The sequence below is a fragment of the Cygnus atratus genome, chromosome 3, assembly GCF_013377495.2.
Source record: "Cygnus atratus isolate AKBS03 ecotype Queensland, Australia chromosome 3, CAtr_DNAZoo_HiC_assembly, whole genome shotgun sequence".
Lineage (NCBI taxonomy): Eukaryota > Metazoa > Chordata > Aves > Anseriformes > Anatidae > Cygnus > Cygnus atratus.
Genome location: NC_066364.1, coordinates 46,588,952 through 46,612,999, shown reverse-complemented (window position 1 = coordinate 46,612,999; position 24,048 = coordinate 46,588,952). Strand labels below are relative to the sequence as shown.

The 24,048-nt window shown below is 36.5% G+C and overlaps 1 protein-coding gene across 3 annotated transcripts in view; it reads left to right on the top strand.

The window, feature by feature from the left end:
• The window catches only part of HACE1 (HECT domain and ankyrin repeat containing E3 ubiquitin protein ligase 1), a 50,245-nt gene that overhangs the window by 10,957 nt on the left and 15,240 nt on the right, over positions 1-24,048 (top strand). Inside the window, exons 8-18 of one of the 3 annotated variants that reach the window (XM_035564783.2) lie at positions 2,279-2,375; positions 4,858-4,959; positions 7,433-7,539; positions 11,424-11,574; positions 16,321-16,658; positions 19,692-19,760; positions 20,207-20,294; positions 21,365-21,476; positions 21,574-21,671; positions 21,862-21,949; positions 23,055-23,204. In XM_035564783.2, coding sequence (XP_035420676.1) covers positions 2,279-2,375; positions 4,858-4,959; positions 7,433-7,539; positions 11,424-11,574; positions 16,321-16,658; positions 19,692-19,760; positions 20,207-20,294; positions 21,365-21,476; positions 21,574-21,671; positions 21,862-21,949; positions 23,055-23,204 — 1,400 coding nt within the window. Of the gene's footprint in view, positions 1-2,278; positions 2,376-4,857; positions 4,960-7,432; positions 7,540-11,423; positions 11,671-16,320; positions 16,659-19,691; positions 19,761-20,206; positions 20,295-21,364; positions 21,477-21,573; positions 21,672-21,861; positions 21,950-23,054; positions 23,205-24,048 lie in introns of all 3 variants that reach the window. The other 2 variants (XM_035564782.2, XM_035564787.2) reach the window with 2 other exon arrangements.

Below are 24,048 nucleotides of genomic sequence, written 5' to 3'. Positions count from 1 at the left end.
TGCAGATACCCGTCTGCCAGGCAGATCACTTTCGTGACATTTTAAAGACGTCATCTAAATTATATATGTATTTTTTTTCACGGGAAGACCCCATAGGTTGAGACCTAGGAGTAATTAAGCTAATGATAGCTACATTCATTACTTTCCAGACTTGGAGGTTTTTGTAAGGTGGTTTTGACTATTTGATGTTTATTATGATATTATAGTGTACATGAAATGTTCATATATACCATAAGATTATAACGTTGGATTAAAATTACATTGTCTCTTTGATTGATTCTGCTTTGTTCACTGTTCAGTTTTATTTCAAAACTAATTGCATATGATAAATGACTTCATGTTCTAATTGGAGCATTTCTGCTATTTGTTAGAATATTTGCAGTCCTGTAATCCCTGTGCTTTGGTTATAGGTTAAATAGTTCACTTATGATTAAATGTTAATATAAACAAAAGGAGAAATGGATGGACCTGGTGGCCTGCCAAGAGTTATGCTGTGGGAGCCTTGGTCTCTGGAGTTACAGTATGCTGACTCTTGGCAGTTGAGAAGGAGAAAAGCAGACAATAAATAGCTGCTAGCTAATTGAATGCCTTGGTATTTCCTTCAGGGACCGGTGTTGGCGCCCACTTTAAAAGAAGTAAGCAACCTTGCTTGGAGCTTTTCCATGAGAGGCAAATACATTGCCAGTCCAGTGGTGATATCCTTGTAGAAAGGAACAACAGGAGCAGCTGGAAGGGTGGAGTGAACGGGGTGCATTGTAGAAGTAGACAGGCCTCATTGTCTGAAGTGCCAGTTGATGGTGCTGCCACCCAGGAAGAAAGGACCCTAGTAACAGGGTGAGCAGGCAGTGATAGCAGTGGTTCGTTAAGGCATGAGGAAGGGTATCAGTGCTCAGAGTCTGACTTTAACACTTTTTTGAGGTGTTAAGTGGATGGGCTGTGTCTAAAGAGACTTACAGTGAAGAGTTGTTTCATAAGGCAATTAGTCTTAGCTTCTAGGTGAGATCTGGTAGCTGACTCTTGAGCAGTAGTACTGTGGCAAAGCAGTACGTTAGAATAACCTGTTGGCTCCCTGATCTGCAAAGACATGGAAGAGGAGAGCTCAGCTGGGGGCTGTTGAGTGACCAATAAAGTTATCCCTTCCTCATCAGCTGTTAATTGTTGCTTTTCTTCTGCCTTTCCTCAACTGCTACCCCAGTCTTAGTGTATTCCGTTACAGCAAACATAAATACAGATTTCTGTAAGAGGCAAGTAGCAAACTAGTTCATGACATAAAACTTCATAGAAAAACTTCTATCTGTAGCTTTAATTGCTGTCTCTTGTACTGGTCTTTTACCCATTAGATACTTCTGTATTACATTTTGTTAGTATGTGCACTAAATGTTGTTGAAGGCAACAGTTAACTGGACTTTCAATATGTTTTTAAGTCAAAATCTAATCACTGGTACTTCTTTTTTTCCCTGAAGAAAATGAAAAAAAAAAGGTTATGGGAAGTAATACACAAAGTGTTGAGGGATATAAATAATCTTTGGCATTAATTTTTTGTAGCCAGTGATGTTTATGATAGGTGTTTATGAAATCCTTGACTTGAGGAGACATAACTGGTCTATATACCATATACAGAGACCAGTAACACTATGAAATAGACTCTGAATAGAAAAGTAAAAATCATCACTCTTCACTTTTAAAGGCTAGGCAAAACATTCACGTTGGTTAGAAAAAGAAGTAAGTTCAATAGATCACTCTTGGTTCTCTCTCTCTTGTGCAAAACATGGTTTATCAATATCAGTAAAACATTAGTAAGATTTGTTCATTAAAGCACAACCAGATAATGGATTAATAATTAGCCTTTCTCATTTTCCCCTCTTCCCTCCAATCTGGTAGGGGTGAGCAAAGATCTCATTTAGCAAAGAAAACGTCCTCTGAAGTAAACCAGGGTTTCGAATTGAGAAAGCATTCTTTTTGTGCAGGAAGTGCAGCTCATAGATATTTATGAGGCTAGGCAAGGATTATTCACTTCCGAATGATGAGGATGACTCTGGTTGCATAAATGGACCATATCTAATTTTGCACTGTGCTTCTGCAGTGGCCTGGAAGGGGTAGTAGCAGGAACGTGAGCAGCATTATTTTCTGTCTTGTGTTTCTGCTTACTTTTGTACAATGTAGCTATTTGTTTCCTCCTAGTTTATGTTGATTGTATTTGTTAAATGCAATAAAACAGAACTTATCACTTGTAATAGAACAAAAGTGCTGTATTAACTCACTTTCTTCTTTTGGATAGCCATGGTCAGAGGGACACTGCACAAATTCTTCTGATGAGAGGAGCCAAATATTTACCAGACAAAAATGGCATTACTCCACTAGATCTTTGTGTACAGGTATTGATACCAATACTTTTTTTTTCCTGTGAACTTCTATCGGTTACTCCAATATAAACTGATCAGTGTTATCTTTTTAGTTTGAGGCTGAAGAAAGATGGTAGTCCTTTGGCAAAACAGAATTGCAAAATATTTTTTTTGCAATTAAATTGCAAACGTTTTTGCAGGTTCCCAGTTGGTACTGTATGCAAAAGTCTTTAGTAGGATATCATTAACATCTCTGAAGACTTTGCAGGATTGGAGATGACAAGAAACGAAGAGTTTGTGGAAATCCATTTGACTAGAAAGTTTGGAATCCTTGGTCTAGTGGTAATAGACTCTGTTTAGGTGTTTGCGTGTTTAAATCTTAACAAGAGGTAAAGACATTCAGAAAGCAGTAATTTTTATTACCTCAACTAATGTATTTTCTTTTCTCTCATAGAGATACTATCTATAAAACGTAAACAAAACTTACATGGTGCTGCTTCTCTTAATTTTCAAAGGTATTCCGAATGCTATATCTAGATGATGAAAAAGAACAAAGCTGTAAAATATGATGCATTTTCCACTGCTGTACACTTTTGGCTTTGTACAAAGTATTGTTTATACTGCTTACTAGTGTCTTTTTTTTTTGTGAACACTTACACTTACTGTAGAATCAAATTGAGGTTACTGCATAAATAGTATGTAATGAAGGGAAGGAAAGTTTTGAACCCTTTGCTAATAATCAGAAGACTAGAGAATTATAAACTGGAAAATTAAAAAAAAACCACACTACACTTAATGAAAAATAAGGATAATGCACCTTTGTTAAAGTAACAGTTTTGAATTTATTTCAAGTCTTGATTATCCTGTAGTGTGTAAGAACAACTGGGCAGTAGATCCAATTGCACTTAAAGTGATCATTTTCTAAGGAGGAGATCTATAGAAAATTGTGAGGTTTATTTGAGGAGATCCCTTGCTCCTGCCTTCTGTAACCCAAAGCTTTAAAAGCAATGTAAGGCATCAAAAATAAATGAGGTCTATTTATTTGTCTGAAAATTGTTCAGAAGTACCACGTCACTACACTGTCTCACTACTGTCTCTGCTATGAAGCTCAGAGTTAGTTTTTTGCTTCATTATGCTGTGATGACTTACCATTACCATAAAACCACATGAAGTCTGCTCAATTTTGAGGCTTCCTGCAGTGACAGACCTGTAAGAAAGTATAACAGTATGTACTTAATGGTACTATTCTTATTTTTTTTTTGTGATCAGAGTTTCAAATATCTTCTTTAGTCTCTAGTTTTATGATCCCTAGGGAACTAGAGAGATGGGAACCGCTTCATACATCAAGATTGTTTTTCTTTTTTTTAATCTGTGAGTAGTGACACCTGGTGTTTGCTGTTTTGTAGTGATGATTATAGTGTGTTCGAGATCATCTCATCAAGACAAGCTTGTGATACTGAGTAAAAAAGGAGAAAATGTTTTCTTTCCTTTTATATCAATTTTTATTTGTTTATGGGTTTGCTTTTCAGAGTAGATGTGTGCTTGTGGAAGATTGAGATTATGGATTAATATATTTCTTGCTGATGTGATGTAACTTTTCATTTGAAGAGCTGAAATTCATTAATTCTTGAGGATTATGGATGGTTTCAATTTTAATATTTAAGTTCTTGGCAACAGGAGCAATTTAATGAATCTGTTATCACTGAAGGGAGTTACAGGCTGTCATGCAAAGCGAAGGATCCTCTGGAGTTACAGCATTTAATAAATTGCATCTTTCCGCTGTAAAATTTGATGTGTATTCAGCTGCTATGTGCTGGCTTAAAAATGCAGCTGTGTTAAGTAAAATTTGATACAAAGAAACCACAAATTCAAGTTCTGTTCTTTCCAAATAATGCTTTTCTCAAAAGGTTTTAGTTTAAGTTAATTTGAGCTGTTGATTTAGGGCACATGTGGAATCAAAGTTATGTATTAATTTTGAAGTTAAATAACCTTTTCGTGTATTTATCCTCTTTTTCCTTTAACCAATCAGATTTGTGTCTTATGAAACCTTTGGGGAAAGACTTGTTTTGAAGGACTGGTTTCTGGATGTAATTAGGTGGGCTGGTGTCATCCATCAGTAGTAGGAAGAGAAGCTAAATGTTTTATTGTGTTTAAGTACTCCGGTAAGTTGCTGGGGAAGTGTTGTTCAAGTGTATGGTACCTTTGGCTTTTCGGGTAGGAAAGTGTTACAAAAACATAAGAAAGGGTGTAGGTATGTTTGAGTGGATGTACTGACAGAACTTGAATCTGTCTTCTCCCAAACTCTTTGTGATGTCTAATGTTGATGCAGTATTGACTTTCCGTTTATTTTAGGACTGGATTTCTGCATTCAGTTTTTCTTCATTCAGTTTGCAATTCAAATGCAAACTGCATTCAGTTTGCAATCCTTAATAGGTTTTAATGCCTATAATAGTATAAACCTCAATTTTAATATTTATTTTTAATTAAAAATGTTTTTTGAACAATTGCTTTTTAGGGTGGGTACGGAGAGACCTGTGAAGTCTTAATCCAGTACCATCCTCGACTTTTCCAGACAATAATTCAAATGACACAGAACGAAGATCTACGGGAAAATATGGTAATACAGTATTATGTGTTGTATAGCTACCAAACTATCTGTGTTGTGGAGATATTATTGCTTAATAGGAGTATCCTGATTAGAAAAAACTTATCAGCAGTTGACTATTGATACAGTAGTTGACTGCTATGTAATTTTTTCCACCCTATGGAGAATTTTCTGTCTTCACATGGGTTTAAACAAAAGAATTTGGGTTTAAATGTAGAATCCATTTTAATTTAGTCTCCTAACTTTGTGTATTTGGAAAATTAGTCTAGAAAGAGTGAGAAATAAAAAAAGTAGAATTGTTGCAAGCTTTGTTAGAGTGGTGCTGGTAGAGCATTCCGTATATGCAATTTCTTAGAGCGTTGATGCCTATTTTACTTCCTTTAGTAGTTTCCGGCGCATATCTGTTCTAGGATATGTCTCAAGGCTTGAATAGTCTAGGATTAACTGAACATTAAGAATGTGAGTGCTCACTCATATGAAGTTGCCACATACAATTAGAGCGTAAAAAGACTGCAGCCACAATTTCATTTGGTTGCTATTGCTATAGATGAAATTATTTCTAAGCTGTTCCTTTTTCAGTGTTTTTTTCTATACCTTGTTTCTTTTATTATTGCTGTGGGGTAGTGCAATCTAAAGCAAGGAAAAAGCAAGCAAACTTTTTTTCTTGATTATATAGAGGGAAGGAAGCATGAGATGACTTTTTCACTTCTAATCTAGCTAGCTTTTTTAATGTACTGTTTGCTTGAAAATAGCTGCAAACAATCTTACAGACTGTAAGCTTAAAAGAAAAATATTTAGTAAGGTATTGGCTGCTGCTTCACTGAACTTGGTTTGCTAGATCTTTGAAGTTTTTATTGTTCTCAGTAATCCCATTACTTCCAATACAAGATTGAGGACCTGTAAGTCCATACAGAAACTGTGTTTAAATTTCGTAGACAGGATTGAGTAAAATGATTCAGAGGTGAAATTCTCAAAGCATATATTAGAAGCGTGGGTAGATGGTGTAGATGATTTCAAATAAAGGAGGAGGTTAAAGCATTACAGCTATGGAACAAAAACGACTCTGCAGAAAGGTAAATGACAAAGCACACTCATATATCGCAGAAGTGAAGACAGTGAGCAAGGAAAATGGATGTTTTGTCTGAGTAATGGTGTCAGTGTGTGCAAAAGTCAGTTCTGAAAGAAAGTGCATGCAAAATATATTCGGTAACTCATGGAACAGTTATACTTCATTGTAAACAATGAAAGCATATTTTAAGTATGGTTTTCTGTGGCCAAATCTGAGCTGTTCTGTCTAGAGACTTGGATAATAACTAGTTCATGCTGCTGAGCGGCCTTTGACATATTTTAGATGGTCAGCAAGCTTCTTCCTATCCCAAAGTTCTTTAAGCTATGTAACTGTAATTCTTCCAATCTTTTCATAGCATGCATTCCTTGCATTATAATAATTGCTCAATAATGTTTTACAGTAAACAATACAAATGTTTTTGCCTTAGACACTTGTAGCTAGCGATGCAGCTTAGCCCTGAGAAAAACTTTCACGTAGTTAACGATAGAGAAGTTGTATAAGAAAACTTGCTGAAGCTGCAGGGACTCCAGACTTAAAGGAGTTTAAAAACCAACCAGGCAAATTGGACAAACTATTTTGGATCACGGATGTAATTAGTAGCTCCTGTCTTGGGGCAGAATGTTGGTTTAGATCACCTCTATGTGAGGTTCCTTTTCATTTTACCCTTCTACAATTCTGTGAGAAGGGTTACTGAACTTTCTGAAAGTGAGAGTGACAAAAGGGAAGCAGATGAGGAGACAGTAGGAAAGCATGATGAACAGTGTCACTGAAGAGTTAATTCCTCTGCAAAAAAATAGCCAGGAGAGAGAAGAGCATATTACAAAGGAGTTGAAGACAGGACAGTATTTGCAACACCTGGGCTTTGTGAGCCAGGTGATGATGGTACTAGCAAGAAAAAAGGGCAATTTTGTGAAGAGGGGGTAAATAAGTATTGATTCGCAGGTTATGACTTCTTCCCTGAAGGAGGATATTCGGTGTCTTGAGCAGAAATATAGTAGTGAGAGCAAACTCTGGGATCCAGGGTTCATTTACACTTTCATAAACTAGAAGAGGAATGAACTGAAGAGAGAGGTAAATTATGAATTAGTTTTCAGAAGTTGCAATTGCATCCTCTTTGTTTTTCAGATGCAAATAAGTTGTTCTTAAGAATTAATAATATATGGTTAAGCAATCTGTATTCATAGCGCTTATAATATTATATATCCTGTAGTGCATAAATAGACACTAGAATGTATACGTTTTCAGTAAACTTTGTAAGTTGTAAAGAAACGTTAACTGCGGTTAGATTAGACATTGGGCAGCGCAGAGGCACATACGTTATCACTTCTAGAAATTATAGCTAGCTCGCATGATAATAAACTAAATTAAAGTTTGGTCTGACACTCCATGACTGTGTGCTTTTTTTTAATGACCCAGTTGCGGCAAGTTCTGGAACATTTGTCTCAGCAGAGCGAGAGCCAGTATCTTAAAATCCTGACAAGTCTTGCTGAAGTCGCTACAACAAATGGTCATAAGTTGCTTAGGTAAGTAGGAGAGGATCATAAATTGATTGATAAGCTTCCAGGTAGTTAGTGCCACTTAATAGTTTTAATAATCTAAACCATCTGATGTTGAGCACATGCTGGAATAAATGGATCTCAAATCTGATCCTGTATGACAGGATCCGATTAGATCACTGCCTTCACAAGGATTTCAGGAGAGAAAATTGGTGTCCTCCTTATATAGCTGCTAGCACCTAGAAGATTGAGTTGCAGAGAAGTGTTTGTGATTAGTTTGACATGGGTATGTCAGCTCTAGGAAGGGAAGCTTTTTAGCCGTCTGTCAATCATTACTTCCCAGCTCCCCTCCTCTTTTCTTCCACATCTTTACATTCTCCATGCTTTCCTAATATGTCTGAGAAGATTTTTTTTTTCCAGACATTTATATCATGTTTGCTATCTCTAATTGTCTTCTGTGGTTACTGATGTATGTCTAGGAGCATCTGTATTGCACTAGATGAAAAACTGTGTCTAACTGTGCTGTCTCAGCAGTGCAATCACCAGTTACTTGGAAAAGCACATAAAATAGGAAAGGATATTTTCCTAGTGTGCTTTCCTTTCTTATAGTATCTGCTTGAGGGAGTTTGTGCAAAACACATCATCTGTAATGTGTTGGAACTCCAGTCACATTTTGCCATTTTCAATAGCCAGCAGAATTGACTCTAACCTTTATGCTTTACTAGAAGCCAAGGAATTATTTTCTGAAAGAGCTCAAGAGCGTGAAAACGTGAATCCCATTTTGTTGCTACAAAGATAACTTTTAAAGAACTTTAGCTGTTGTTGGGCCTCAGGGTGTAATCAGCTTAACTTACTGTAACACATTCCTTTTGTCTTCAGATTTCATTAGAGCCAATAGATCTCCAATACGTAAACTATGATAAAGTGCAAAACCATTCTGCAGGAAAGGGTTTCAGACTTGCTTTGTATGTGGATGTTAGCAGAAGTCGTAACAGCTGTATTAGGTCATATGAGGCAATGTTTGTTTCTATTTTAGTATCTTCAAAGATAAATAAACTAATTATTTTGCGTTTCTGTTTAATTTATTACTGTTATTGCTCCTTTATATTGAGCAATGCTCTCTCAGTATGGCTGTAGAATCAGATTGTAGGAACAGCCTGTACTGTCTCAATGTGACCTGATACGTACACCTGTACTCGCTGATTGTGGATTGTCTAGCTCAGACAGAAGACAAATTAGAAGCTTTGCATTGCATTGGATGGGCATTGGATTGGAGATGCCTGTACTTAGGGTGTGCTGAGGGCTCTTTCTGGCCCAGTTCTGTTTGGTACATTGTCATAAGGGATATGGAATTACTTTCTTTTTCTGTTACAAGATGTGTTTTTGAAAACTGCACCTCTGGTTGTTCTAATTCTGTTGTGTGTCAATTTCTGCTCCAGCTAAGTAGTTCTCAGTTGTTCTTAGCATTTACATAAAATCATAGAATGGCTTGGGTTGGAAGGGACCTTAAAGATCATCATCAGAATGAGGCTGAAGGTAGTACGTGATACATAGACACCTCTGAGCCTGGGCCTCTTTCCTCTCTCTCCTGTCCAGCAAATAGTGTGTAAAACGCACTCCCTACATTTAAGCCTCTGAAAGTGTTACTCTTGTATGGCTAAGCTAGTATCATCAGAGTGTTAATTTCCTGGGTGTTAACCCGCAGCCCATTGCTGTCGGATTTGTTCATTGTTTAGTTTGGAAGTGTCTAAAGTAAATTTTTGTAATGCTTCTAGCAGGAAGCCTGGAGTGACAAGCTTCTGTCTGAGGATTTCTGCCTTGAACACCAGCAGTGAGCCTTAAGCCTTTACCGACATAGTCTGTTTCCTCTTTCCAAGAAATAATTGTAATGTGACATGATTTGGTCTTGCTGGTGAAGGCTGGGCTTAGTGAAATGTTTGCTAATATACTAGTAAACACTTCAGTAAACTATTAAAAGCACTTTTTTTTTTCTATTTATGAGCCCTCTTCCCAGAGAACAGGGAAATTTTCACCAAGAAAACACTGTTGCTGATGATAAACCTGAATTCAAATGTTTATTTTTTTTTTTTCCAATACTTAGTTTCTTGAGTTAACTTCCTGTATTCATAGATTCTTTTGGACTGTAAGCAAAGATTTTCCAAACACTACTTTGAAGTTGTGAGCACAGCTTCTGGTAATATAATTAAGGCCCACTCATCAGAGAATAACTAAAAATTAAACTTTCCTATACCTCCCTATTAGTTTGGTAATGAATATACAAATTCTTTTATATATTAGTTGGGTTTGTATATTAGCAGCTGTGTGGGGCTATTTTTTTTATTTTAATACCTCTCTGGCAGTCATTTAAAATGTGGTGCTGTAAACAAGTCTTTTTTTTCCCATGCCATAGGGAGGGTGAAGTCACGATAAAGGTACTGCGATGTTACAGTTGTGCTAGGGACTGTTTAGCAACACTATGCATAACTAATCTAATGTTAAAATTCTATAATGCCATCTAAACTTAAGGGCACCACATTAGGTGTTTCTGTTGTTTTTTGTTTTTTTTTTTTGGGGGGGGGGGATCATAGTTGCTTCTGCAAATGTGCCTGTAGAGCACTGAGGAAAGAGCTTTACTCAGAAGTATAATTAGTTGATTGACTTTAGGTAGATTGAAACCAGCTGTATTTCACATTTGTTAATTACCACACTGGTAATTGCATCAGAGTTGTAAAGCATCCTCTAAGGTGTCTGTCTTCTGATTTGTAGTGATCTTATAGTTAGAAAGAATGCATTTAAATCATAAGTACTTTAAGGATAGAATTGAATATATACACCCTTATGAATATCATGTATGTGTATAATAGAATCACAGAATAGTTTGTGTTGGAAAGGACCTTAAAGACCATCCAATTCCAATCCCCCTGCCATGGGCAGGGACACCTCCCACCAGACCAGGTTGCCCAAAGCTTTTGATGCAGCCCAGGGCATAGCATGCTTTCCAGGCTGCAAGTGCACCTTGCTGGCTCATGTCAAGTGTTTTGTCAACCAACACCCCAAGTCCTTTGCCTCAGAGCTGCTCTCAACACTGTGTAGAGTTGGGTAGAAAAAGTTAATTTCTTGCAGGTTTTATTATGTGTTCAAGGATTGAAGAATTCTTACCTCTTGGGATTTAAAGAAAGAAAACTAAGATGAATTTGAGAATGTTTTGCTTGTGCATGAACTCATGAATATCTCTGATTCTGCGCTGTATTTGTGGTAAAGGAATTCTTACAGATTTCATTGTTGGCCAGTTCAGTTAATAAGGCATAAAACTTATAATGTATTTATTAAATTAGAAATATAAGATACTCTTAAGTAATATCTTCTAGGTCATTTGTTTTTCCTTGAGTAAAGCAGCGACATCTTTATCATCCTGACCCCTTACCTGATTAAGGTAGTTAATGGGCGTTTAGGATAGTAGTTAGATCAGGATGGGCTGTGGCAGTGTATCTGATTAATCAGTACAATTTATCATTGCATGCAGTCTTTTCTGAATTGAAAAATGATTTCAACTGGATATCCCAATTTGTTTCATATATTGAGATCCTTACTGTAGTAAGCTGAATTTCTTAACAGTGGCTCATAAGCAGCGTACATATGCATAAAAACAAAATATTTTGCAAGATCTGGAATTTGGTGGTCTTATTTAACTTTGAGTTAAAATTTTGAGTAGATGTTCATAAAATTATAGTGCTTGTATTTGACTTCGGGGGCTGGTTCAGGACGTAAAAGTTCAAATTTAATGGGGTTTAAAGAACAGTGTTTTTTTTTCAGCATGTGTATCAGACCCTAACATTAGATCGCTTAATCCTTAATATACTACATTGTTTCATCTAGGAAAAGAAACTTAAATATTCCATTTTTTCCCCCAGCTTGTCAAGTAATTATGAAGCTCAAATGAAGAGTCTCTTAAGGATCGTGAGGATATTTTGCCATGTCTTTCGCATTGGCCCATCTTCTCCCAGTAATGGAAATGACATGGGCTACAATGGAAATAAAACTCCAAGAAGTCAGGTGTTCAAGGTCAGAAAAGTATATGATGTTGTTAGGAAGATAGACGTTAAAGAGATGAATTTCACAAAGCATGCATTCATTAATCAGACATCTCATGAACAGGAAGTAAGTTTGGTTGATGTCCCTATCCCTTCTTAAGTTAAGCCTACCTCTTTCCTTCTCTTTAGTTATATTTTCCATTGGATTCATTTAACCGTTGATGCACATTTCATCTTATGATTTCTTTTTATCTCTTGTTTAATTTTCATGTATTGTTTATTAGATGTTAAAGGTTTAGTTGCTCAGCTGATTTTGGTAAGCTTTTTAAAAGTTGTAGTATTTTATTTAAGAATGTAGTAATCTCAGAATGTGATAATATTAAGCAATATAAAATACTGTATTATTTTAACTTCAAAATACTATTTATTGATAGTTCTCATCATACAGTTTTATCCAGCTTCACAAAATAGATTGAAATAATTGAATTCTTAATCTGTTTGTTTTTCTCACTGATCGTGATTTTTTTCCCCCAAGTCATTCTTGATTTTATTACTATGTGCTTTAAAATGTGCCAGCTTACTATTACCCTCACAAGATTCTTGTTTTGTAGCTGCTTTCAAACATGTGCTTTAGGCTTTAGTCATTTAGACATTTAATTTCTGAAGGTTGTTTTTAAATTTAGATGCCAGTTCTTACATAGTTCATATGGGTTGGACTAGGTGATCTCAGAGGTCTCTTCCAACCTTAATGATTCTGTGGTTCTTAGCTTACATGATAACAATTTTCCTTAACCTTCGCATTTCTTTCAGGGTGTTCTGAAAACAGGGTATTTTGAAATTACTGCAGTTATTTGGTGGTCTGATGCGTTTATCAGATTATTTCTAATGACTTTTAAAACAGAGCTGTATTGATAAGTTCATGAGAGATGATGCTCTAATTCCAGCTGTGTTTAGTTAAGTAGCTCAATTTTTGTTTAAACTTCTTTCCTTGGAAAGAAGGAAGAAAATGTGGTACTGGTGATTCCTTTTTCCTTTTGGGAGAAGGGAAAACTCCCCACTGTATCTCTGGATTATTATGTTGGTAAATATTACAATGGTTATTGAAGACCTGGCAGTTGTATGCCTTTGTTGGTGCTAGTATTTGCATGTGTGACATGCAGGTCAGTGAAACAGATACTTTTCTGTGCGTGTGGTTGTTTTTGCTTGAATCTAGGCTGTGTAACTGATAAGTACGGAATCCTAAAGAAACCATAGAAGTTGCTGACCCAAACCAGAAGTTAAAACTTAAATTTAAACAAAAGTCAGTGCAGAACTTAAAGATTTAAACTTAAGATCTCTATTGAAAATTGTAAAGGGAAGCAGTTTTAAATTGGAATTTACTGTTAATCTTAGGATTCAGTTGTGGGATGGATGTCCTAGACAATCTCAATTTTGATAGTCTTTCAGACTGCTGGTTCATGTCTCATGTAAGGTTTTCCGTCAGTACTTTCCAGAGCACAAGAAAGTGAGACAGGTCACCACCGCCTTTCTTTGAATGCTGTTTATTTGAACAAGTAAAGACCTGCAAGTATTGGTTTGCTTTATTGTATAGGATGCTAATCTGTTGCTCAATACTACCTCCTTTCAAGAGCGATTGAGATTGAGAAACTTTTATTTGGAGGGGTTGTTGGGGTAGCAGTGCCGGGAGTTCTCTCTTCTTGTACCCTTGTGAGATATCAGAGGAACATCAGTCAGGCCTTACTGGCATTTTTTCTTCTTCTTCTTCTTCTCTGTTTAGGTCCAAACAGATCTGTACCTGATGACTTCTGAAGATGTCCTTCAGAACTCTTTTTAAAGAGCAAAAATATAATTTATCTGGGATTAGAAATGAAGAAAACTTTTTCTCGCTCTTTTTTAATGCTATATTTTCTTTATTAGTATACTGTTTGAACATACTTCGCAGCGTGTCAGAAATTCCTAGTAATTTTGCCACCTGTCTTACTAATTTTATGTGATTTCTTTCTGGGGAGAATTGTCACTATAATCTAGAGTACGATGGATTGAAAAAGTGAATATATCTTGATCGGAGGCTGCTGAGGAATGTTATCACTTGACAAGAACAAGAAAATCATAGGGACTCTTTGCTTTACTGAAGTCCCCCACGTGTAACTCACTATGTGCCTGGTCAATTCAGGCCTATCCAAATGCTTAAGACACAGTACCATACTGATCTTGCAAGAAACAAAATAGTCTTTGAAGTTAGATGCCCAATCTTGAAACAAGCTACTGCTAACTTAGGTGAAATTCTACCAGCGAGAAACTTTATGAACAGTAATTTTGACAAGGCTTGCATTTGTTACTTTTTCATGTGCCACTCTTCTAATTGCTTTTCAGTGTGATATATTAGGGAAAATTACTGGAAAATCTCTCTAGTTGAACAAAATTGTAAAGCCTGTAACATTTTCCCCTCATTTCAGATACTATTCATTTATAGAATTGAATTGACGTCTCTGCAGTGACACAGTCACTTTTTGGATTAGTGATCTCCTGCTTCCTGTATCTTACAAGTCTAATTGTCACCTGGCCAGAGATTTTGCTCCAGGGTAGCAGGTGGAATATGGACTTGATTTCTAGTGTCTTGCTTGCTTTCTAGATGGGTAACAAGGAAGGACGGCATTGCATAGCTAAATCCTTGAATTTGAGGTGTGAGGTGTGCAGCTACAAAAGCTTGGTGCTTGATTAGACAGACTCAGGTGTGTAATTCCAGATAATTTTTTCTGAAGAATGAAATACGAAAAGTTGAAGATTGGTTGGAGGTTGCGTTTAATATGCATTTCATGGTAAGAATCAGCTGAAAAATGCTGACTCATAGTTTTGAAAAAAATGTTGCTAATGGTTTGAATGTCTCTATATTACGCTTGTTAAGTTTTGATTGTAGATGCTAATGTAAAATGGTGACAGGGATATGAAGGTGGTGGGCAGTACTTAGACAGGAATGCTTTATGTCTTGAAGTTAGACTAGAGAAAAAATGTTGAAGTTGCTATGCTTGACTAAACCGTTGAATGAGTTTGTGATCAGAATCAGCAAAAAACTAGCTTTGAAAAAAAATGAGTTGTAAGTTCTGAAAGGCATACTAAGTCTGTAGGAAAATTAGCAATAAAAGCTGGGATATCAGCAGCAAAACAGTGACAGGGTTGGAAGAAGAAAATACATTTTGGAGAAGTGGAATATTCTAGTAGAAAACTACCTAGTTTCTCTACCTGGTTGTCATTCATTAAGAACAGCTGTATTTTCATTCTTCCATATATTCAGTGAATCTTATTTTCCCTTGGAAAATAAGGGAAATTCTTCTGTGTTATGTCTTGCGGTGAAGGTCTGCCAGATAGGTCTAAGATAGAAGCCAACTTGATCTTGTATGGCAGATGTTTATGTAGAAAATGGTAACTATGCTGGAGTTGTTCAAATCATCACCTAGATTAACAGGAGGTCACTAGGAGTACAAGGAGAAGTTAGTCTGTTATGGTATTTAGAGCAAAACATACTAGTCTTGGAGATCAGGCTGGCTTTCTTTCCTCAAATTTCTTACTGGAGAAAATGGAAGCATTAGAATTTTTTAACAGTAAATTTCAACACAGCTTTTATGAGAAGTTATTTATTGTGTACTGAAAACATATGGTTGGTTATTAGGTATACTGATAATGCTCCAAATACTGTATACTTACATTTCTCTATGCTGCCAATAGCCCTTACTTTTAAAGGCAGGTTTAGAAGATGAGATGTTTCTCAATACCTGATAAGTCCTTAAATTCTTTCATTGGTGAAAAATGTTGAAGCAGCAGTAATATATGAAAAAGGGAATGTGTTAATGTTCACTTTTGCTTTTGAAATGCTATTGAAGACTTCAGTCAGAAGTCTACCTGTACTCAAAATGTATGCTTGTGAAATGTCCCCTTAAGCAGTGTTAAGGAGCAGCGCAGTCAGTCCTCATGGTTTTTGAAATGCTCATAAGAAAGCCACAGGTCTTGCAGTCCTTCCCCTTGTCTGTAGTAGGTCTGCACCTGAGAGCAAATGTGTAACAATGCAATTGTGCTAGGTTTCGATTATATTGGTTATAAGATGGTGGTAGTGAGTAAGGAGTGACTCTGTTCAAATGAAAGGCGTAACTTTAAAAATGGCTCTGAGATTCTACTAATAATTCTTTCTATTTCATAAAGCTAGGTATTAGTGACCCCCCAATCTGAGACATCTGGGATGCTATCAAAATGAGCTGTATGATCTAACACTATGCATAAAGCACAGTTTAGTAGATGTGTGCATGAGTCTGAATCTCAGTGGCTTTGTATAGGGTTAGCTCCATCCACCTTGTAGGGGGAGCTTCTTTGACCAGGACCTTAAAAAAAACAAATTGATAAGCTCTTATTCTTAAAACTAAAGGTGTGTATTACTATCTCTGCTTGAATGCAACTCTCAGGCAGTAGTGTGCTGTGTAACAACAGCGAGGCCAAACTGCGTTAACCAGTTCAGTGTTTCATCCTTCCTAAATTATTTTACCTTTACTACATCTCTACCTTGTTTTCAGTATATATGTAATTTTCTCTTTGTGCCCTGTGGCTCCATGTACAGATTTTTTAATGAATATTTGAGTCTTATCTCTAACTTGACTTCCAAAGGATCATTTAAAGCTGATCATTTAAAATGTACATGATATTTATTTGCCTTAATATTAATGATGTCATAATTGTCTTAACTAATGTGAATATGCTCCTTTTTGTCTTTTTTTGCATGTATTTATTGCAGCCATTGGAACTGCTCTGGCACTCTTTGGATGAATGGCTAGTTCTTATAGCCACAGAGCTGATGAAAAACAAAAGGGACTCTGCCAACATTACTTCTATTTTGCTGAAGCAAAAAGGACCAGATCACCAGGATGCTACTCCTACTCCTTCCTTTGCCACTGCAGGAACTGAGAGCACAAAAGAGCTATCCACTGACACAGGGGACTCGAAAACTTATGAAGTTGCTGGGAAGCAGGAAGCTTGTGCTGATTGCCAGGATGTTATCTCCATGACAGCAAACAGGCTAAGTGCTGTCATTCAAGCATTTTATATGTGCTGCTCCTGTCAGATGCCTCAGGGGTAAGGAAGATCCTGTTTGTTAACTAAACTGTTACAATTTTAGAATCAAATATACTTTCTTGGAAGAACATTCGTGCTGACCAGATTATATTAATGGCACTTAAGGATGTACTTCCTAATGCATTCACTAGCTCTATTATATTTTTTTTCCTTCTGCTTTAATGGTACCAAACAGCACAGCAAATTTTGCATAGTGCTGCTACTTATGAAAGTAACTGCGTTGGAGCAGGATACGTATTGGATGTCTAATAGCTCTTTTTAATCCTGTGGGATACATGCAGGAAATGTAATTTTGGTCACTTGAAATTGAGCTGTTTCTGCTATTGGTTCTTAACATGAAAATATCCCTAAGTTTAATGTGATTATCCAACAACAGCTACCATTGAGCTCAGAAAAAATGCAGATTATCAGTGTATATGAAAATGACAGCTGAGGCAGGACTCGGCTATATTGCAGAAGTTTATAATAAGCAGCCTTTCATCTCAAAGTAACACTGGCTTGGGATTCTGCACCACGTTGGCAAACATTATATTGTGTGGAGCAAACATTACAGCTTATGTAAGTTTGATACCATCTGCGTCTGGTTTAAAAGGAAAAAAAAAGTAGTGTCTACTGTAGCTGAGGTCTTAGTCTGTCCAGGTTAGTTAGGGATTATATTTGTCAAGTGAATGAAAACATCCTTTGACCCTCTTGAGTGGAGGATTAGGAAAGTATGGAGGTGTGATCAGCTATCTGAGGAATCTTGAAGTGAGGTTCCTGCTACATGACAACTCTTGGTTATTGCCCGCCACTGAAAGGATTTTTCTTTCTCTGCCACATGTAGTGAAAAAAGTTTTCAAATCAGCCAGTGCTGTCTGTCTGGTGTATGCTCTTCCGTGGGCATTCTGGAAGATGCTATGGGAATCAGCACATTCAACGGGCAGCTCAGTACCTTGACTTCTAATTTTACTCCACCTTAAATAAGAAACTGCTTGTAAGCTATTTCTGTTGACATCTCTATCAAACCTTACTAAGATAAAATGCCAATAAAGGCTTATTTATAACAGCCAAATGAAAAGGAGAAATATTTATAGACGTGAATAAGTACATTTTTCCCCTTTGATTTATCTGTCTATACCAAGATTAAATTTGAGGCTCTCTTCCTGTACCCTGCTGACTGCTAACAGGCCTTGCCCACTGGTTCTGTCCCTCTGTGCGCTTTACACTCAGATTAGAGGAAAAAAAAACAAACATGAATACTATGTAGGCTTAATTGAGAGTTGTTATCATAGAAGCCAGAAGAGTAAAAACTACTTCAGTGACTGATTGATAACTGGGAGGACTCCTTGGGGTGCAGGAAAGTAAGGTAGAGCACACCAAAGTTCTGGGTTTCTTTAGGGCTTTTCAGAACTTTGTAGAGAAGTGTAGAAGAGCGAGAATTATTCTGCTTTACTAAAGTTTTCATAGTAATAGAACTAAATGGCACAACACTGCAAGTCATTCCTGCTGTCATCTTCAAATAACTTTTGAAATTCCAACAAATGACATTTTCAGATAGAAAATGGCTCTATTTTTAAGTTCGAGAGTCTTGTTTTAATGGAGGAGAATAAACAGAGCCCATACTTTTCCATTGTTCTTAATATTCATACAATAAAGAAGACATTTCATGCTTAAATGGAAAATTAGCTGGCTGACGAGTTACCGAGTGTAAATAGCGGGTTAGCACTTGAGCTTTGAAAGCATTAGAAACATTAAGGTTATTTTCTTGTTATGATTGCTTTGCTGGTGCTATTGAATCTAGGCATTCTTTGTCAGTATACTGAAAAGCAATGTTTTCAGCATCAAACCCTAAGAATGTATACAAAATTTTTTCCTCTTTGTAAATTGCATCTCAACCATAAATCGCCATACAAGCTGTAAAGAGAGTTCATCTCCTTTCAGGGAAGACCCCTCTCTTAGTTGTTCAATACTTTCAGACCAGAAGTGGTGTCTTTAAAACGTTCATACTCTGGCTCTGCCTGGAAGATTTTCTTTACTTGTTTGGTTTTTTTTGGAGTTAGGGGAGAGACGTGCTGAGTTTTGGTTTTTCAAAACAGAATAAGGGAGAAAAGGAAGAGAGCTCTTTTTTTTTTTTTAATACAAAAGAGCTGCTCGTTTTATCTTAATTGATGTGTGGAACAGAGTTATTTTCAGACTTCTTGGTGTAGTAGTCAATTTTTTTAATAACTTGTGGAGCTCTAATAATTTTTCAGAGGTTTTCTAGCATTGTTATCTTGTACTTTTTAAAGCGCCATTTTTCACAACCTTTCTAGACACTGGATGGATAAGAGGGTTTTAGCCTTGGTTGCAAGTATTCGTTAGCTCATTCACACGCTAAAGGACCCAATTAAGTATTTCTTTCTTTCTGAAAAGCACAGAACACAGGTGTAAACAAATGGTGTAAAGTTTGCAACCAAGTTCTCCAAAAATAGGAGGAAAAAATAAACTCCCATACTAGTGTATAAGATGCTTACATGGCAAGCAGTTTTATTCCTTTAAGAAACCATTAAGCTTCACCTTGCCCCCCATTGTTAATGAGTTCACTGTAATTTTATTTCTTCCTGGCTCTTTTCCTCACTTACTACAATTTCAAGGTGTGTGGTGGGAGTTTTACCCGATGAACAGGAATATAGAACAATGTATAATGTGTATTGTGCATATAATATTAGTCCTTCCATATATATTTCAATACAACATTTCCATATTGAAAGCTGGAATGATTCAATGCAAAACTGTGCATCTCCATTACTTTGAACTTCTTTTTGTCATGTGTTTAGTAACAAAGGTATTTGGCAGGTTGCTTGATTGTCTTGATCATTTGCATTTTTGCCTTTTCCATTGGTTTGTTATGAAATCTTAATGCTGCTGAGTATTTCATTTAATGATTGACTAGTTAAAAACCATCAGTTTTTATTTGCATAGTATTTTATCAGAAAAGAGAATGCAACAGTGTATGTAATTCAAATTCTTTTCAATTTCACTAAACAGAAGTATCTTATGATTTTCTTTGAACAGGATGACATCGCCTCGCTTTATAGAATTTGTTTGTAAGCATGATGATGTCCTTAAGTGTTTTGTTAACCGGTAAGTTTCAAGGAATGGGGAGTTTCTTTTTTTGTGTGCGTCCATAGTAGTTCAAACTTCATAATCGAATTATTTCCTCTTCTTTGTTCCAAATTAAGTCTTCTCTTTCAAGGCAGATAAAAACTTTGATTCTTCCTCATGTGTTGACTTACATTATGACTTAGAGGAGTCACCACCTTAGCACACTTGGCTGTTCTCAGTTTCTCAGGGACTACCCAGTTTATAACAGTGTCTTCTGTTTGGAGAGCTGTTTGTATCCTGCATGTGCAAAGGAGGAGGTAGTACAAGTCATTTGGAAACAAGAAAACATTAGAAGATAGAGAGTCTGTTGGAACTGTTCTGTAGGACTAGTTGCATTGTCTCTTTATGTAGGCGTAATGTATCATGAAGCATTATTATTAGATCTCTGACTAATAGGCTTCTAACCTAAGGTATTTTTCTTTCAGAAATCCCAAAATAATTTTTGATCACTTTCATTTCCTTCTTGAGTGTCCTGAACTAATGTCCAGATTTATGCACATCATAAAGGCTCAGGTAAATGTCAAGAGATGTTTAGTTACAATTTCTATGAATATAAAGAAAGTAGCTTGGTTTAAAAACAAATAAATACATCCATTTGGGGAGGACGGAAGAACAAAATGTGGCCTCCAGTGCTTCTGAATCTGGGATGCTGAAAGATCAGATTAAACAGACATGGGGCATCCAGACGTCTCTACTTTAAATTCTTTATAATTCATGTGTAAGTTCATATTAGATTACCAGTGTTAAATATGTCTCAAAAGTCCAATTTATACATAAATGTCATAATAGAAAGTTAACTTCACTTAATTACATCTAATAAATTGAGCTTTAAAACACTCTGCTTTTCTTTAAGTGACTTAAATTTTGAGACAAACCACAGGACGAATACACCATTATTAGCTGATTATGCCATAATTAATTAGTGGAAGCTCCTTCAGTGAAACATCATTTTGTAATGTTGCACTTCGTACTGTTTCGTTGGTTAATTGTGGGTGGGTGTGGTGTTTGTTTTTTTTTTTTGAAAGTAAAATATTGATGTATTGATAAACCAAAAAGTGAATTTAGGTTAATGTGGGAAAGTTTTGTGGTATTTTTCTTAGGGGTTGTATAGTCTGACAGCCACTTCTGTGTAGCTGATGGTCCAGTCTTTCTGCATCCCAGATTTCAGCAAGCTCTTGACCTTTCTTCAGCAAGTCTAGTACTTTCCACTTCCCAAAATACTGTATGGCGTATTAAGGTAGTACTGAGTAACTCTCTGCACATCTCAAAAAGCATCAGTGGTGTGTATAACCATTTTCACAGAATCACAGAAGGGCTGATGTGGAAGGGGACCTCTGCAGGCCATCTGGTCTAACCCCCTGCTCAAGCAGGGACACCCAGAGCTGCTTGCCCAGGACCGTGTCTAGGTGGTTTCTGAGCATCTCCACAGCCTCTCTGGGCAACCTATACCAGTGCTCTGTCACTCATGCAGCAAAAAGTGCTTCCTGATGTGTAGATGGAACAGTGTTTTCTAGCTGTGCTTAGGAGGTTGAATTACGTAGTTGAATGCATCTGTGTAATGTGGTTTACCTCTTGTTTTGTAGCCATTTAAAGATCGCTGTGAATGGTTTTATGAACATCTGCATTCGGGGCAACCAGATTCAGACATGGTGCACAGGCCTGTCAATGAAAATGACATCCTTCTGGTTCACAGAGGTATTGTGCTAGAAACATAATAGTGTCTCTTAGAAAATACAGAAATATACTGAAATAAAATGAATTAAGACAAAATTAATTGGTTCTTTGTATTCAGATTCTATTTTTAGGAGTAGCTGTGAAGTTGTCTCTAAAGCAAATTGTGCAAAACTAAAGCAAGGGATTGCTGTGCGATTTCATGGAGAAGAAGGCATGGTAGGTAAAATGTCATGGTTTTCCTTTATCACTATATATGGAAATACTAATTCTGTTTTTCATGAGTGTTGTTTTGAATTAAATCCAAATTTAAAATAACTTCTATGCTTTACTAAGAAATGTGGTAACCTAGCTTAACTACCCAGTGGAAGTTCTAGGTACTAATATATTTTATTTTTTTGACATGCAGGGGCAGGGTGTGGTGCGTGAGTGGTTTGATATTTTATCCAGTGAAATAGTTAACCCAGATTATGCCTTATTTACCCAGTCAGCTGATGGTATGTCTCTGTTTTTTTCCTCTGATTTTAGAGCATCTTTTATAAAAGCGTTTTAATAATCTGAGAGTCACTTAATTGATTGTAGAATGTAAGATCGCTATTTTTAAATAGGAAAGACTGACAGAATTGTTTTCATATGTAGAGAAGTAATCTGTTCAACGTACGTTTTTATAAATATGAATGATTTTTTTTGATTTGAAGTTTCCATAATTTTGTTCCTCTTTTGTGAGAGGACAGTGAGTTGTTAGTTTTAATGAGTCCATGCTATTTAATGATTCCATTCTATTTCTGCCTGGTATTAGAGGGACATAACACTTTGACAGCAGTATAGAAAATGTTTTCCTTTCTCTTGCAGTTTTAAGGGAACTGTGGAGATACTCCTTTATTTCTTTTTAGAAAACCACAAAGTCAAACAGTTCACTTTTGTGGTAAAACCAGATGTTGATCTCCATGCGTCTGCCTTTTATTTGACTTTTGGGTGCTTCATGCACAGCAAATCTTTATCGATAAAAGATTTCACATCAGCAGCATTGATAAATGTTTTGTTCTCTACCTTACAAAGTTTTAGGAAGTGGCAAGGATTTCAGTCAACAGCAGAAGCATAGATCAGTTTCTGAAAGTTAAAAGTTCAGGGATGTCTCTTGGAGATGGTCTCTTCCAAGGAGACCAGGACAGAATGATCTCCTGTCTGCATCTGGCTGGAACCAGGTGAAAGAAAGTGAATATAGTCTGATCCTTCATTTGAGCACGTGTACAAATTGGTAAAAGCATGGACCATTAGAATGAGCAAAAAATGCATGTAAAAATACAGCAAGATGGAAGACCAAGTTTAGCAGATTGTGGCTGTTACCCTTGTGTTGATGATAATTAATCAGGGTGTTGCCTTGGAGAGTGGCTAAGCAGTGTCATTGTTACAATATGATGGCATTGCATCCTAATGCATTTCCTTCTGATGTCTTTTTGACAAAAAAAAACAACCAATTTTCCAGAACTCCAAAATAAAAGTTTGTGTTTTTAGATGGTTAGCGTATTTAACAAATATAAACTTCAGTTTAATAATAACGATGATGATGAAGAAGAAACCAGTAATGTTTTTATTTTACAGGAACAACTTTCCAGCCAAACAGCAACTCTTCTGTAAATCCAGATCATTTGAACTACTTCCGTTTTGCAGGCCAGATCCTGGGACTAGCTCTGAATCACAGGCAGTTGGTGAACATTTACTTCACAAGGTCATTCTACAAACATATTCTTGGTATGGTTTTATTTTAATCCTGTTTATTAGTCATAACAATCGTCTGAGCAGCAAACTTCCTTTTTAACTTGTATGTGTGTGTGCTTGAAAGTGGAAAAAGTCTTGGAAATAAGTAAGTCTTGCTGATCTTTTATGAACATCAGAGTTACAGCATGATATGGCAGTGATTGCTATTTCAGTCTGAGCCTCTCATGAACCGCCACAGCATGCAGAATTGCCTTTCTCTTTAAGTGCTATTCCTTAATCTTCCTTGGAGGTGTAAGATAGTGTGGTGTTTTATTTTTCCTGAAGAACATGGATAAAGAGTCTTGCTTTTCTTCAAGAGCCGCTCTTTAAGTCTTAGCAAGGCTTTCAAGGGATTGGATCTGTCTTTTTTTTTTTTTTTTTTAAATAACCAGTCTGTTTATCTGCAATCTTTTTTTGATGTTTGCTGAGTCTGGAACAGATCAAGGTGTTTCAGATTTACTGTTTCTCTTCCATGAAAGTATTCAGGTAACAGCGTTGCAGTCTCATGATGCAGCTGCAATCATCTTTGTCAAGATCTTGCATGGAACTAGGGATACATTTTACTTGCCTCCCTCAGTACTGCTTTCTGCTGTGGGACAGTGACTCGTGTACTGGGCAAGAAGAGATGGAAGATACCAGTATGAAGCAGCACTACATTGGTAATGACCCATCAGGATCCCATAGTCATTGATCCTTCACGTAGGAGAAGGGTTCCAAAGCAAACATTTCTTTGTATGACACAACTTGGCACTGACTTAAGAGTTGGCCTCTCATCAAGAGATTTCTCTGTACGAGTAGAAGAATGATGCTCACAGGCTAATCTCCATGTGATGTATTC